This window comes from Equus quagga, chromosome 17, assembly GCF_021613505.1.
Source record: "Equus quagga isolate Etosha38 chromosome 17, UCLA_HA_Equagga_1.0, whole genome shotgun sequence".
NCBI lineage: Eukaryota > Metazoa > Chordata > Mammalia > Perissodactyla > Equidae > Equus > Equus quagga.
Window position 1 is genome coordinate 38890136 of NC_060283.1, and position 16489 is coordinate 38906624.

The 16489-nt window shown below is 58.1% G+C and overlaps 1 protein-coding gene across 5 annotated transcripts in view; it reads right to left on the reverse strand.

Moving 5' to 3' along the window:
* Window positions 1–16489, reverse strand: part of DGKD (diacylglycerol kinase delta) — a 75671-nt gene that overhangs the window by 15935 nt on the left and 43247 nt on the right. For all 5 annotated transcript variants that reach the window (XR_006885805.1, XM_046643820.1, XM_046643823.1 and 2 more), the window contains 12 exons: window positions 15517–15625; window positions 12150–12289; window positions 11154–11238; window positions 9866–9960; window positions 9661–9760; window positions 9305–9578; window positions 7708–7857; window positions 6722–6850; window positions 5409–5505; window positions 2566–2676; window positions 553–649; window positions 272–379 (listed from right to left, as the gene is read on the reverse strand). Coding sequence is in view for 4 of the 5 variants with exons in the window: in XM_046643820.1 (XP_046499776.1) it covers window positions 272–379; window positions 553–649; window positions 2566–2676; window positions 5409–5505; window positions 6722–6850; window positions 7708–7857; window positions 9305–9578; window positions 9661–9760; window positions 9866–9960; window positions 11154–11238; window positions 12150–12289; window positions 15517–15625 (1495 nt within the window). In the remaining variant the exon portion in view is untranslated. The remainder of the gene's footprint in view (window positions 1–271; window positions 380–552; window positions 650–2565; window positions 2677–5408; window positions 5506–6721; window positions 6851–7707; window positions 7858–9304; window positions 9579–9660; window positions 9761–9865; window positions 9961–11153; window positions 11239–12149; window positions 12290–15516; window positions 15626–16489) is intronic.

Consider the following 16489-nt stretch of genomic DNA (forward strand, 5'->3'; position numbering starts at 1 on the left):
TCAAGTCGGGGTCAGGCCCGACTTCTTCATCACACCTATTTCTCTTACCACATCTGTGCTGCTCAGCCTCCATTCTCGTGAGCCGGGGACCCCACCTGTCTTGTTCTCCACTGTACCCCTACTGCCAGCACAAGGGAGGTGTTCCACCCACCCCTCCACGTCACGACAGAGCACCTGAGAGTCGGGGCCTGACGTGGTGGACACTCCTTGAAGGGGCCGCCTCTCTGGTTACTCCCCCACCGAGCCCACGCCACCCAGCACCCATACGTACATCATCTTCCTTGGTGCCCCCCCAGAAGTTGGTGCCTCCGGCATAGCTGGGAATGTTGAGGACAGCAATTCCCTGGAGACTGGGGAGTGGGATGGGCCGCCCGTCACACTGGGCAGGAGAGATGCAGGCAGAGGGAAGAGAAGGGAAGCTCGGCATCAAGATGCACGGCCTTCTTCCCCAGTGATCCGCCCCAGGCCGGGCTCCCCAAGGGACTGAGGGCTGGGTGCCGCGCTCCGGGAGGAGGCCAATGGGAGACGGGCCGGGCCCCGGCCGCCGCTCACCTCCAGCAGGACCTTCTGCTCCAGGTTCTTGTAGGTCCTGTGCAGCAGCTCCTTGGTTCCGAGGACCCCATACCACATCATGTTCTTGGTTCGACTCCTAGAGACGAAAAGCAAAGGACTGACACGGGCTTGGCTTTCTCCAAAGTTGACGGACACCGCACCAAGTGTAGGCACGGCGTCTGACCCCAAGGTGGGCAGACCAGCAGGGCCTCACCCCTGTGACGCCTCGGGACAAAAAGGACATGATCGAGCTACGTATCTACGTGATACATGCATAAAGAGACAGTTATTACAGGAAACACTCCTAAAGAGTGACATTTCCCAAGAAGGTGAGCATACCCTGAAAGGGAAAAAGTTGACATTACAGAACCACACAAAAATTTATAAATCAGGGTTTTTTTCTGACTGTAAAATTAGGCTTTCCACAGAAAATGTGGAACATGCAGAAAAGCACAAAGGAGAAAATAGTCCCCAGAATCCCCACAGTGGCACGACCTGTGGATGAAGGCGTTGGCCCGCTCCGAGATTCCTCCAGGCAACAGACTCCCAGGGAAAGGACGGGCTCGCAGTCTCCTGACTGACTGTTCCCCTTGCCTGAACAGAAGGCACTGCGTCCTGAGGAGGACCCTCCATGGCGGGCACTTCCGTCCCGGAACCCAGCGCGTGAACTCCTTGGCCCGGACGCGGCGAGCCTCCACTCCTGAGCTCCTGACATTCTGGCAGGGCCTCTCTGCCAACGTGCCCGAGACATGTGCTTCGGGACAGACCGTGGAAACAGACTCCTAAGCAGACCTTCCCCAAGCTCTGGCTACAAACCCAGGGACGGTTATACCAGGGCATACCACACGTGGACCTGCTCCTCGCTATTTCACTCTGCTAAATCAGGTGCATTTTAATGCCTTTTTCAGATATTTTTGGACTAACAAAGGTGTTTTAAAATGATTCGGGTTCCCCATCACACGCTGGGTAGCAGGGATGTCCCTGGGGACCCCTGAGCCATTTCCTTCCACTCAGGAGCCCCAGAGCTCAAGGATATTTTGAGTTCTTAAGCGTGGTTTTGTTTTCCTAGAAATTTCCAACCACAAATAATTTGGGCAACTCCTCGGGCGTGAGTGTGACTCCCTCCATCCAGCTGCCCCAGCGGCTCCCCTCCAAGTGACAGCGGCACTGTGCAGGGGCCACAGACCAGCCGGGGCCCGCGGGCAGGTCTGCAGGCTCTCCAGGAGGGACCTCCGACTCCCGCACCGACGGCTGTTCTGCCCAAACTCCGCCCCAGCTTCTCCCCTCTAGCCCTCCTAGGACGCCCAAGCCAAATGGGCTCCTCCTCCAGGTGATTACTGCGGGGCGGGGCGGCAACTGCCCACTGCCCGCGTTCCATGGAGGAGAGGGAATTCCTACTCAGCCCGGGAGGAACGACTGAGAGGGGTCCTTCCCACTTCTCTCCACTCTCCCAGGCCAGAGGGGCGAGTAGATGGGAATTCAGGGGAAGACAGTGAACATCCCCAGCAAAAGCCCTCGGAACCTCTCAGGTGGCCGTCTTCCTGCAGAGGGATGCAGCCTCGTGGGCCGTGTCTGAGACAGCTGGTGTGGCGATGACACACAGACTTGCTGACCAGTGATGCTGGGACTCATGGACCCAGCACAATAACTTCACAGCACACCTCAGGCTCCCTGCCCTTGACAGCATCACCACAGACATGCCTTTCAGCAGAAACCCAGCCGTTCCGATCAACTACAGCCACTGGTTTTCTGGTGTTGCATGTGCCCCGACCTGGTCAAGCCCAGGGGAGGAACCCTCCTCCAGGCTGGCTCTCAGACTTCCACCTGCTTCCGCCCACATCTTGGGAAAGCACCTCCTTTTGTGACAACAAGGCAGTCAGGCTCTGTGTTCATCTTTGGCCTCAGCACTCTGCACACCCTCCAACCCACTGACTCCAGACTCCAGAAGCTGCCCTGCTCCCTGGAAGGAGCCACGAGGACACGCAGCCCGTGTGCGCACGAGGCTGTCCCCACCTGCACTTCTCCGGGTGCTCGTCTCGCTTGTTGTTGAAGTCCAGGGAGATCTTGGCGTCCAGGCCGATGCCGAAGTAATTGTTCATGACACACTTCTCCGTGTAGCACTCCCTGCAGCGAGTGTTCAGAGCAGTTAAAGCAACCCTGTTAGCAGCTGTGTTTCACAGCCTCCCAACCTCTAAGCATCTCTTCCTGAGGGCAAAACGGACAGCTTTTTAGTTTAGGTAACAGCTTTACTGAGATATAATTCCCATACCTCATAACTTACCATTTAAAAGGTACAAGTCAGTGATTTTTAGTGTATTCACAGATCACGTAACCACCACAATCAACTTTAGAACATCTCATCACCCCAAAAAGAAAGCCCACAGCCTTTAACTATCGGCATCCCCTCCCCAGCCCCCAGCAACCACTAATCTACTTCCCATCTCTGTGGGCCTGCCTATTCTGGACCTTTCATATCAATGGGATCCACAATGTGTGGCCCCTGTGTCTGGCTCCTTTCACTGAGCATGATGGTTGCAAGGCCCACTCGTGTTCGGTCCTTCCTCTCTTTCAACGCCAGATACTATCCCACAGTACAGGTACACTGCATTTTGTTGATCCATTCACCAGGGGATGCACACTTGGGCTGCTTCACTTTGGGGCACTAGTTGTGAATGCTGGCACCCACGCGCTAGCGTGGACATATGCTTCATTTCCCTTGGGGATGTGCCTAGGAGGGAAACTGTGGCGCCACGTGGAAACCCTAGGTTTTGAGGAACTGCCAGATGGTTTTCCAGAGTGGCTGCACTGTCTTGTGTTCCCAACAGCAACATCACACCTGATGATGATGCTGGTGTGCACACGTGCATACACGCACACATGCTTGAACTCTGGCTCTCCAAACGTTCCCCAGCCTCCCTAGACCCCAAACCAGTCTCCAAAGCTGAAACATCAGCCCTGCCCCAGGGCCGCAACGCTTCCCTCTCCTCGTCCTGCTGAGGAGACTCACTCCACTCCGGCTTCTCAGGCCCTCCACCCGGCAGCCCTGCCCCTGCGGCTCACCCGGCTGCTGCTAAAGCTCCCCTGGGCCTCGCCCTCCTGCCACAGGAGCCAGACCCCCATCACCATGGCCATGGGGCTCACACCTGGGCGCGGGGGGCCCTGGTGTCCCTCCAGGGCAGACAGTGAAGGGAGGAGCAGCAAGCAGGCAAGCACATTGCTGGCAGTCCCCGTGGGAGTGCCCACACAGACTCTGCAGGCTCGGGCCCCGGCTCTACCACACCTAACAGGCTTCGCAACCTGAACTGAGCAGCGACAGGCACACGGATGTGTTTTTATGACACATCTAACCCAAGTGCTAACAGCTGAGTGAGAGCAAAGCTCTGGGACAGAACTGTTTTCTAAGCTGGAGACCACGTGCTGACCAGTATTATAACTCCTGAGAGCAGTGAGGGGTCCAACCCAGAAAACCAGCTCGGGGACAAGGGAAGGCAGGGAGACACCGGGCCCGGGGCTTGGGGAAGAGCGGCAGCAGCTGCCCGGGGAGTGGGAGACGGCCCGGCACCCAGAGGCCACTGCAGGCAAAGGTGGAGTGACCCAAGTCCTGGGCCCACGCGGGACAGCTCTGCCACCCTACCCCAGGCGGAGGGAGGAGTCTCAACCTGTCTGAGAGTGCAGACGGAAGAGAGACCAAGACCTCAGCTGCCAGACGTGGAGCTCCAGCGCCCTCAGACAAAGGAGACAACGACACATCTAGCTCAGGAGGCCCCTGTGGGCGATGCTCACGGGGGCTCCGGCTCTGGCCTCACTGAGGGAAACAGCATCAGGAAGGGTGAGGACCAGAGCCTCAGACAGAGCTGGAGGGCGGGCCCAGGGAGGGGCAGACAGGGAGGCGGCAGGTCAGGCAGAGCCAAGGATGCTGAGGTTTCCAGGCCAGCCAGCGCCTGGCACCAGAGGTCGGAACCGAGGCAGCTCTCTGGCAAAGTGGCATGGTAGAGGCTGCTACTCTGCACAGTTCTAGCTCTGCTCTCCCAAAACCCGGAGTTTCTGTAAACTGCACGTTTCCCGCTGTTACTCACCCCTCCCACGCCAGACACACACGGTTGGCAACTTTTAACCACTGTCGCTTGCCGCTAGCTGCCCAGAACTTGCTATCAGCCAGCAGAAAGAAAAACACAGAAGACTGGGTTTTCTATACGTTTGTCTCCACAACGGGCTCTATCTACACAGGAACAGACTCCGCTAAACTGCCGGGTAAAAGCCCTCGCTGCCTTGGAAAGTGGGCGGAGGACGCAGCAGGAGGGGCACCGAGCAGCAGCAGAACGCGCTTCCCCACACGTCTCAACCCAGGGCCGTCTCTGCAGGCACGGCGAGGGGAGCTTCCAGCCCGGGGGTCTGACTCCGCATGACTGACCAGGGAGAAGAGGACATACGGGAGAGCAGCAGAAGGGCCAGAGGGGAGAAGGAAGGTTGTCAGGAAAAGGCACCAACAGGGGCCCAGCCAAGGACACTGGAGAGTGACAATGTGGCGGCGACAATGAAGAACAAGTGCAAAGATAGCTCCCGGCAGGAGTGTCTGAAGCTGCCAAAAACCCCAGGACATTAGGTAAGTTGAGAAGCCACTGGCACGTGGCTGCTGTGGGAACGAGCCGGGACCGGCCCTGCCCTGTCACCGGAAGCTTCCAACCACGCTCTTTAGCTGAGGCTTCGTGATGTCTAGGCTTTTCTGATCAGCTGACATCAACTGGAAAGGGATCACCTGGTCAGCTGTCCACGATTTCTCCAGTTAAGTCCTCATTGGTTTTATATGCCCCTGCTTTCTTTCAACGACACACCCATGTGGTTCACCCCATACTCACAGGTTTTCTGGTTCAGAGTTAAAGGGATCAGCGTTAATTAACAAGCGACTGATGACTGAGCCGCCAGGCAAGGAGCCGGACATCCCAGGCCGCACATCTGTAAGGAGAGACGGCGCTGGTTGGTGGCCAGAGCTCAGATAGACCTGCGTCTTGGAGGCCGAGGGACGCGTGGCCTTCAGAACGTTCCTACAATTAAACGTTTCTAAGATAACGTATGGATATAACCAAACTTTGATGATGAGTAACCTCAGGTCAAAAATAACCATCATCAACCAATATTTATAGAACAAAAATAAATATACTGGGTGGTAGAAACGAACACCTATGAGACATGTAAAAAACGGCTTTATAAAGACAATTCCCATCAAATGGAAGAAACTCTCCAAAATGCTCTCTCAGCATAACTAATCTTAAGAGTCAGTCGTACAGCTTTGTGAGGCGAAATTCACAAGAAATCATTACACATCGAGGAAGCCTCAAGGTCCCTGCACCAATAAAAACGTGAAACCATGAACATCAAGGCAGAGGCGGACCTGCTTTTGAACGTTCTGCTAATCCACCCCTTCCAGGAAAATCTCTGTCACTGATGAACCAAATACTTCTCATCAGCCTCATTTCCCAAGGGCTTCTGGAATTTTCTCTATATTCAGTTGCGATTCCTTAGAAATTGCCAAATCACTTACAGGAGCAGATGGTGTGGCATGTGCTCTACCTGGAGAGGGGGCCTCAGGCATCTACGTGAGCTGGTTAAGCGAGTCTCACGGCAGTTCAACCCTTTGTACCATCCCTTCCTCTTGAAGACACAGTGTTATCACAGTTCCCAGAGGGAAGGAGCAACAGGCCAGATCCTGGGCAAAACGACAGCCAGGAAAGGAAGACTGGCCCCACCCTCCTGGCAGCGGTGTGCTCCCCCTGCCATCAGCTAGAGATAAGGGATGATCCTGCGGGCTCCCTATCACAGCCCGCCTGCCCCTTCCACGTGGGGCAGCTCCTGTTCTCCTTCAGCACCCAGCTCAAGTATCACCTCCTCCAGGATGTCTTCCTGGGCCCCCCGGCAGTGATTTAGGTGCTGTCTGCCCTTTGTAACGCCCTCTGTGATACAACATTGAAATTCCCTCTCTCTTTCCCATGGACATATATACTCTTGGAGGACGGGGACCCCATCTTATCGATCCCCACAGATGCAATGCCAAAGCAACAAGCCTGGACCTTGCGGATGCACAGGTTAGCGCCCCACCTGCACAGCTCCCACAGACACAAGGGGCCGCAGAGCTGGCGCTGTTGGCCCCGGACCGTCTGCGGGGGACACTCACGCGGGAACAGGATCTTGGTGTTCAGTGCTGGCAGGCCGTCCCGGTTTCCTGACTGGGGAGGGAGAGAGGCAGAACTGCCCAGCGACAGACTTCCTTTGCTTATCAGCTTCTCACACGGGGACTTGGACGCTGGGGAAACAGAGCAGAAAGCTGTGGGACCGTCAACACAGAACGAGACTGGACCACTGGGAGGCTCGCTGGAGAAATGACCGAGCGAGGGCCAAGGGGAGCCAGGGACGCTTACAAGCCACTGGTCAGCCCCAGGTAGAGGGCGCGAGACAAACCAAGAGGCCCAGAGAGAGCAGGAGGAGGGAGAGGGTATGGAGAGGCAAGGGTCTGGATTCCTCTGGAGGGTGACACGGGCCCACGGGTGGTGAGCGGACACGGAGGAGCTGTGGGAGCCATGCCGGGCAGGGCGAGTTCTGACAGGGAAGGACTGGGGAGCAGCCTCTTAGCAGACGCCTCCCAGCGGCTTGTCCAGGCTACGAGGGAGGGGCCCTGCTCCACACCAGGAGCCTGCGCCAGGGGCCGTTCCAGGAGGTCAGGGGCCCCAGGCGGACGGCCCAGGGGCTGGGCAGTGTCCTGGCCAAAAGGCCAGGCCAGGCCGGCTCTGGCTGCAGTGAAGAGCGCATGTGCACGGCCCCTGGCCGGCTGCAGCCAGGAGGCCCTGCGCCCGGGTCAGGAGCCACGTTGCGCAGGGAGGACCAGCAGACCAAGACCCACTGGGTCTGAGGTGCCCAGGGAGGCTCTGAGGGAAGCACGGTCCTCAGCAGCAAGGCTCCCTCCCCTCCTCACCTGGCCTTCACTGACAAACCCACCCCGCAGGCGGTGCACAGACCGGGCCGTGCACCCCGGCTTCTCATACCGCCAAGGGGCCAAAGGATCTGTGAGAAAGCATCCCCAAACTTCCCTCGGCGAGCCTTCTGAGCACCGCCAAACCGAAAGGCCCAACCGCGGTGCTCAGGGCCACCAGGGCTGGCTGCTACCTTTGCGGAGGCTCCGGCCCTTGGCCACCCCGCAGCTCTCGCTGTGGCACACTCTGTCGTCCGACTTCGGGTCTTTCTTGTCCTCCGACTGAGAGAGACCCAAGACGAAGCCCTCCTGCTCCTGGGTCTGGGCGTTCTGCTCATCGACAGCTGTGCAGGGAAAGACCGTTAACAGCCGTGGCTCTTAAGCCGCAGACGCCACCAGGCTGACGAGCCCCCACAGAACACGCGCTTCCCCCTCCGCCTCACAGACAGATTCTTCCTCAGATGTCCTCTCGGCCGAGAGCTGAGACCCCCAGGCTCCCACCCTGTCCCTTCTCTCCTCCCCAGTCCTGGCACCCCAGCTGCAACGGGCACGGCACTCGTGGCAGCAGATGAGGAGACGGAGGACAGAGAGCCCGGAAGATGTGGAGAGGAGGAGAGCGAGCGAGAGCCCAGAGCAGCCGGGGGGAACGCTACGGGGCCCACCTGACCGCCAGCCCGAGGGCGGCGGGCACACAGCAGTGAGTAGGTGGAGGTCATGACCTTATTCTCACTGCTGTAAGAAGCAGGTCCGCCTGCTCAGAGGGCGTGAGGGCCGAGAAAGGGTGTGAAGAGAGTGAAAAGGAATAATGAGAGAGGAGACAGACCAAGGACAAGGAAAAGCCTGCTGAGGGGGCTTTCGGGGTCTGAGTGCGGTTGGAGGCAGTGAAGCCGCAGGTCAATGTGGTTTTCTAGCATTCTCTTGAAAGCTTAGCAAACCCGAGTCCGGAAAAGGGGAGTGACCCACCAGGCGCGTCTTTAATCCTGTGCAGGTCTACCTCCCTCCCCAAGGCTGACACTGGACACTCGGCCCTGGGCCCCTCCCCCGCCGCGGCCAGCCCCTGCCTCGGCCACCATGGTGCAGCTGCTCCTCCCACTTCACTGAGCGCCACCCCGTCTCTCAGCCTCCGAGCCCTCGAGGCAGCTATCCCATCCTGGCCTCTCTTTCCGTCCACTGCCCAGGGCCTCACCCACCATCGCTGGCCCCGGCCCACCTCTCTCCCAGGCACAGGCCCTCCTCTCCAGGCATCCTCAGAGTGCCTCAGCTCTAAGTGCCAAGGCTCGCCTCAGCACGTGCCCCGCCGGGGTCAGCCCCACCTCTCCCTGGACGAGGCCGCACTGCACACCCACGCTGCCGCCCGCCCCCCTGGGCTGCCCAGGGCTAGCAGAGTTACCACAGGTCAGGACCCTCCCAGGGAGCAGGTCCCTGCCCAGGGGTCAGTTTCCCCCACATGCTCCCTGCACATGCCCTTGAAAGCGGCCCCCTTCCAGCAGCAGGGGCGCCCTCTCACTCTGCCTACCACTTTCTGGAACCCTGGGGCACTGCCTGCACGGCTGGCGTCTTTCCTTCAGACCTGGGCAGGGGAGCACAGAGGAGCATCCCCCGTAGGCTCTCAGGTGGGAGGGGCCGCCTCGTGCCAGGTGGCCTGGAGGTGACGGGACAGGCCGCAAGTGACCTCGGGCTGTCCGGCTTTGGCCTACACAGTGGATACCTTAGTCCATTGCCATGTTTAGGGGAAAACTGGGACCCCAGGACCTGCCTGAGAAAGCTGCCTCGTTATTAGAGACCAACTACCTTTCTCTGTGTGCTCTATGATCTGACGAATCGCCTTCTTCAGGCTGTTGGCTCTGAGCATGAGTTGCTCCCGAGGCCGGAAGATCTGCGGCCGGGCTGGGCACGCCGAGCCCACCGAGCGGTCCCCAGTGGAGCCACAGCCACTGCCCGCCCCGTCTCCATCTTCTGCCTCCTCGGCAATGGTGGGGGGTGGGGTGGGCAGAGAGGACGAGGCCTGGGACTCGTCGTCCAAGGTCTTGAGGAGGGAATCCAGCTTCTCCTTCAGGACAGAGCACTGGACAAGAAACAAACGCAATGGAGGGGATGGGACTGCTTCTCCGCCCTGACCGCTCCCGCCCGGGGCCCGGAGGACAGACCTTCTTGGCCATGACCTCCGCCTCCTCCGAGCTCTCGGTCGCCTTCTCGTAGGCCTTCCCCACTCGCGCCACAAAGTCCTTCACTGTCTCACAGAGCACTCTGTGGAGGAATGCAGAAAGATCCTTCTAGAGAGACAGTTCTGGCGAGGAACCAGGTGCCTCGTGTGGTTGACCCCTGGCTCCCCGGAGGCCGCCGGACACTCACTTCGCCGATGATATCACCACCGAGTGCTGGTCAGAGGTCAGGATTTTAGAAAGATGGGCCGCAACCGAGTCTTCATAGAAGAGAATTTGCTGCACCTACAATTGCCCAAAACAGGGTGGGGTGACTGTCAGTCTTGGCGATTGACAGCGCCATGATGGAGCCCAGGGGATTCCTCACCCACTGCCCCGCCGGCCAGGCCTCCCACGCTAATCTGAGACTCGCCAGGGCTAGCTGGAAGATTGCAAAAGCTTCGTCGAGCTGTGGACGGATGGATCTTACAAAAAAGGACACATCAATAAAATCTTACGAACAGCTCGTGCTTCTTTAGTCTGAGGTTCACCACCACCGGCCAGTGCTAGAACCACGATCTGCAACCCCGTTTCATCCATACAGCAGCCCAATCGATAGGCAGGGCCCCGTAACTGAAGTTCCACCCACAGTGGACAACACGTTTATCCCCCTGGTTGGGAACGTGGCCCTGGCCCCGTCCTCTTGGTGTAAACTCTCCCCTTCACCCCTCACCTCTGCCCACTGCAGCAGGAGCTCTAACCCCGTGTGACCAGCCCTCTCTTTAGCCCCCAGGCCGGGGTCAGCGAACTTTACCAGGCCAGACAGTCAACAGTCTAGGCTTTGCACACGTGTTCTTCCTCTTCAAATGTGCAGACCACTGTCTGCTCGCAGGCCACGCCAAAGCAGGTCTGGCAGGAGTGGCCCGGGGCTGTCGTCTGCCTACTGCTGCCCAGCCCACTGTCCTCTGTCCTGGCGGGGAAAGGGCCCCTGGTAGAGTCCTCCCTCCTGCTCAGCCAGGTGGGGACGAGCACAGGTACGTGCCCAGCGCGGCCCCCGTCTAGGCAAAGTCTAGGCCTGAAGGAACCGTTACATCACAGAAACTGCCAGGAAAGGAAACCAGCACAGGCTCGCTGCGAGGGCGGACACAGAGCAGGGCGGCAATGGAAGCGGTCATGGAGGAGGGGGCGAGAGTGGGGGCCTGGGGCTGGGTGGGGCCATGGCAGTAGAGGGAGCAGTGAAGCGTACGCTGGGAGAAGGGGCAGTCCCAGGAGACCGTCGTCACAAAGGACCCCAAATCCTGGGATAACCCTGGGAAGCCCCCGGACGACCCCAAAGACCACGGGGCAGTCAGAACACACGCGGCTGCAGCTCGGCCCCAGGCTGACCCTGCTCCTCCACAGGTCGAACCCAGGGCAGGACGTGTAAGGAGCAGCTCACGGCCACAGGGTGGGGGGCGGTGCGAATGGCTGAGGACAGCGAGATCGGGCAACGGCAATACCTCGGACCCCTCGCTGAAGTCTTCGGTGACCGTGGAGGAGGAAGCCTGCCGGGGGAGTTTGGTCTCGTAGGCCATCACGCTCCACCTGCGCACACGGAGAGAGGCAGCCCTCAGCCAGCGGCTCCAGCCCCCAGCACAGGCCCTGGCCCCGCCTCTTCATCGCCCTTCACCCCGCCCCCATCAATTCTGACTTGAGCGTAAGCCCTTTATCTTGACTCCTGTCCCACAACTTGGCTCCTGACTTAGCTGAGAACTAACATCACAACCAAGAGGGCATGGCCACTCTGCCGAAGGAGGTGGCAGGTGTCCCATAACCAGCTGCTGCTGGGAGAAAGGGGCTTCCACTTTTTGAGCTACAATAACCCAGCCAGCAGCCGGCTCTCCCAGGTAGCAAGCACTCACAGGCACAGAGGCCTCCCTTAAATGAGAAGAACTGGGAGGGGCAGCTCAAACCGCACCTGCCAATCACAGCTGCGGTCCTCTGAGAGAATGTGACGCACTTTCAACAATACCAATGTGCCACAGGCTGTGGTTAGCGGGATTTCATATGTGTAGCTCAGAAGAAAAAGTAGCATGCCAAAGGATTTTAAACACGTACAGGATAAGTAGGCAAAACGTAGCTGCTTCTAGGAACCGCCTAAGGGACAATGGGATTGCTCAACTGCAACATGGAGGACTCTGCTGACGGGTCAGATCAGGGCAGAGGGGCAGAGCTGCCTTCTCTATGGGCCCCTGGGGATCAGACTGGGCCTCGTGGGAAGACCTGACCACTCGAGGGCAAGCTTCCTAAACTGTTCTGTTCTGTTTTTACCTTGTTCATAATCTGATCAAACGTTAAAGACTACCAGAAAAACAGAATTCCTGCTCAGGTCAAATTTTTACAAATAACTGCAGGGGCCTTATGGTTCCCAGGGACCCGGGGCCAGGACACCTGGTCAAGGTGACGTCTCTCTCAGAGCGGCTCCTCGGGTGCAGCCTGGGATGCTCCCCCCTCACCTGTCCAGCATCTTGGTGCTGGCTCTTTCCAGCTTCTCCAGGATCTGCGGGAGCTGCGTGTCATCATCGCAGGCCGAGCCCCAGCCCAACACGCGGGCCAGGTCATTCCCTGTGCCGAGGGGCAGCACTCCCAGCTGGCACTGGAGACAGAACGCAGGGAAAGACATGGCATCAACCAGCCTCTTTTATATCTACAACGCTAGCTAAATTCAGTGTGAGTCTGATCTACAGTGTACGGCACTGACACTCCAGGCAGAGCCACTAGACAGGACAGTGGTCTTTCTAATCCAACAGAAGATTCCAGGGCTGTCTGACTCCCCACCCTGCCACGGGCCTGCTCCTCACCTGTGGCCACATCCTGACAACCAACCCTCTAGGGCCTCTGTCATCTACATTCCCAAAGTCCCCTGCTTTCCCATTTCACAGCTGCAGCCACAGTCCTGCCCCTGACCGGTGAACGTCTGAGTTCCTGGAGAACCATTCCATGACTCCCCACTGCCTGCCTCCATCCACTACAGCATCACTCTCTCTAACGCCAAGCTCATCTTCCAAATAAGCACTGCTGTCCTTCCTTCCCCTAAAACCATCTTCAGTGGCTTTAAGTCCTATCGAAACAGGTACCAGGACACCCACAGTCTGGCCACCAAACTCGAGTACACCCCAGCGCTCAGCCTGCCACCCCCCAGAGAGACCCCACACACTGCTCAGGCCTCGCCCCCACCTGGAATTCCCACCCCGGGGACCCCATGGAAACCCCACCGTGCCAGTTCACTGCTCAGCAAGCTCCCTAGACACCGGCTGCCCAAGAGCTCTCCACCCCAACCCCAGCATGCAGGGTGCGGGGAGGGTCATCTACCCTCCCTGGGCACAGCACAGCCTGTGGTCACCCACCCCGGACATGAAAGAGGCCTCGCCACCCTGCCAGGGACAGAGCACTGGACAGAAGTCCCCACCTCCCCGAGGGTGAGGGCAGCAGCCCGTGAGCAGGCGAGGACAAGGAAGGCTGAGCACGGGCAGAAAGGACCTGGCGCCGGCTTCCTAGAGCCTTCGAGAAAGGCTGGGCCGTGGAGGGAAGGCCGGCAGTGAGAGGTGACCCACCTGCCAAGCCTGAGCTCGGTCAAGAGGAGGGCAGTGAGGAGAAGAAGCCGGAGAAGCAGAGAAGGAAGAAGGATCCAAACTGGGGGCTCTGGTAAGCTGTGTGAGCAAGTCTGGACTCTACCCCAAAGCCACGGAGCCCCAAGGAAGCTCAGCAGGGCAGGGAGTGAGCGGAACTGCCCGTGGGGAAGGGCACCGGTGAAGAGTGGACAGACGGAGACCCAGGATGAGCAGCACACGGTGGGGGCCCGGCCACTCTGGGGTGGCAGGACTGATCCCCAGCAATCAGCCAGAAATGAGGAGGGAGGGCAAGGGAAGAATCCAGAAAAAGAGTCAGAACAACAGTCAGATCTCTGGCTGGGACGCCTGGTGGACGATATTCTCAGACTCCGAGGCAAGCAACACAGGGCAGGGAGGGCTTGAGCGGTGGGCTCAGGGCCGGATGCGCCGGGCCTGAGGCACTAGGAGGCACCTGTCTAGGAGGGTGGGGAGAGGCAGCCAGGAAGATGAGAAACACCAAGAAGGCGTGGGGTCCCGGGGAAGCCGGGGAGAGAGGCGTGACCAGAGGATCGAGTGCCGCCTTGACGCCAAAGCAGACCAATGCTCACTGAACGCGGCCAAGCGGATGGACACCTGTCTCCCTGACTCCTGATGAACCTGTAACACCTGGAAGTCAGCGAAACTCAATCCGGGCCTCAGAGCACCAGAGCAGCTTCACCACTAGGGGGCAGTGTTCTCCTCCCTGAGCTGGCGGCCTCGCTTGAGCAGACGGGTCCCAGCACATGGGGACCATCCACTCTCCAACATGAAGCCGTGCCCAGGGCAGTACTGACATCAAGTCCACCCACCTACAAAGACCCCCAACACCAGGAGTGGGGAGAGAACGCAAGGTTCTGAAAAATAGACCCAGATCAGGTCAAAGATTCAGACGAAAAGTATGTTGAAAGCAAATGACAACCTAGAAAACTACGACCCACAAGGAGTTTGCATCCCTATTATAACAATAACCTTTAGAAATCTTTTTTTTTTCCTGAGGAAGACTGTCCCTGAGCTAACATCTGTGCCAATCTCCCTCTATTTTGTATGTGGGATACTGCCACAGCATGGCCACTGACAAGTGGTGTATGTTTGCACCAGGAACCAAACCCAGGCCGCTGAAGCACAGTGCCCTGAACTTAACCACTAGGGCTATGGGGCTGGTCCCAGACAACAATTCTGTAAAAAAGGTAAATACGTCAATCAGAAACTAGCAAAAAACATGAAGAGGTGATTCATTTAAAATTTCATAGTTAATTGAGATGTTTGAATTTGCCAGTATTAAAGAAACAAAAATAAAAACATGACTTTTTTTGTCTGCTTAGTTGGGCAAGAACGAAAACGGTGAACAATGGACAGCATGGGAAAGGAGAGCGTTATGCAGCCTCAGGAACGTAAACTGGAACAGCCCAGCACACATCAAAATTTGAATCTGGGCGCTCTTCAGAAGAGAACACCACTGGGAAGGCATGGCTATGGTTTTCCTGAGAGCCGTGTTCATGAAGCAGTCGAAGCACCCGTCAGTGGGGAGACGAGCCCACCCAGGGCTGCACAGCTCCGCCCAATGGAAACCACCACACCTCTCTGCTTACTGACCTAGACGGCGAGGTGTGTGCAACACACTGCTTTTGAAAACGCAGGAACAGAACAGCACAGGTAATGAGGCCGCCGAATTAAAACTGCATTACATGTGGTACTGTACACACGCTGATGGAGAGAGGCCTGAAGGCAGTTCCCGGGAGGCGGGCAGTGGTTAGTCACGGGGCATGAGGATGAGGGCGCAGGGAGGGGGAAAATCAATGAACACTTTTTTTCACACAGCCAGGAAAATCTATTTTCATCTTAATACAAAAAAAACCTAAGTCCAATAACCCCTAACTCAGACCTGAAGTTGAAGTCCACTTCCGTCTGCTCCTCACAAGCAGGAGGCACCAGGCAGCAGATTTCATCACAACCCAATAAAGAGCCGGGGGGCGTGCAGGAAGGCAGCCCCACCCCAGCCTGGACCTTCGGGGACTGGAATGCTCTTTTCGTAGCTCCCTTACTTCTGTCTGTGAAGTTCCCAATCCTGGGTCCAGCCCCTGGGCCCACGATGCCATCGAACTATCTGCTCTTCCCCGCCCCTTCCCCTCCTGCCTGGAACAGCGCTCCCAGGAGATAAGGAGCAGCACCCGGGACGGCACGGCCTCTAGCCAGGGCACTGCTCTCCCCAGGGCTGCCGTCCACAACCAGGTACCTGTTTGTGAAGGTTGAGGCTGTCGATTTCAGAGAGGACCCAGCCAACACTGCCATCACCACCACAAACCAAAATCCGGAATGTGTCAAACTTCTGGAATAAGCGTAAACTGCAGAGAAAAGAGAATGTCAGTGAATGAGGAATGGTCTGAAGGACAAATGACAGCCAGCTAGTCCTGGGCTGAGGGGCCCCATCCGTGCCCCTCACAGCTGACCCTGCACCCCCTGATGTGAATAAGCTCTCGGAGGCCAGAGCCAAGGGGTGTGCAGGCTCAGCAGTTGGGGCCGCCAGGCGCCTGACAGCAAAGGCTCCTCCTGAGGGGCCCTATCCACGTGCTGGCTCCCAGGACCACACAGATGCCGAGGACCTCCAGGCCTTCCTGAAGGACAGCACTTGCACTCGTCCACCAGAACGTGCCACTCAGCATCCCATGGTGCCTCCTCGTCCTGGGTTTCCCTCCTGGGAGAACGGCAGTGCCACCATCAACCTAGTTATGGGACCAGGCCCCACTGTCCCTTTTGAGTGCAGGTCACCATCACTTCTCTCGTAAACCCTAGAAGAGCCTCGACCTGCTTCACGTCTTCCTCGGGAGCAGCCCATGCGTGCTCCCAGCCTGATCTTCCCAAAACAAGTCTCGTCGAGCGTCCAGCTTTTAGAAGTTGCCACTTGTTGCCAGGAAATGTTCGAACCTCTCAGCCAGCACCCATGGCCCTCCCTGGCCAGCAGCTGCCGCCGTCTGCCCAGCTCCTGCCACTCGCCCGGTGGCCCCGCCACGTTCTCGCCTCTTCGCACACGTGGCGCCCTCTGCCAGGAAGGCTCCCCGTCCCTCCCTACCATTAAATACTAACTCCCCTCACATGCTGGCTCAGCGGAGAAACTGAGACCCCCAGTTGTATTTGTAAGCCCCTTCTCTGGGTTCCCAAAGAATCTGCACACCATCCTGTCAATGTGACAGACCCCTGTCATGTGAGTG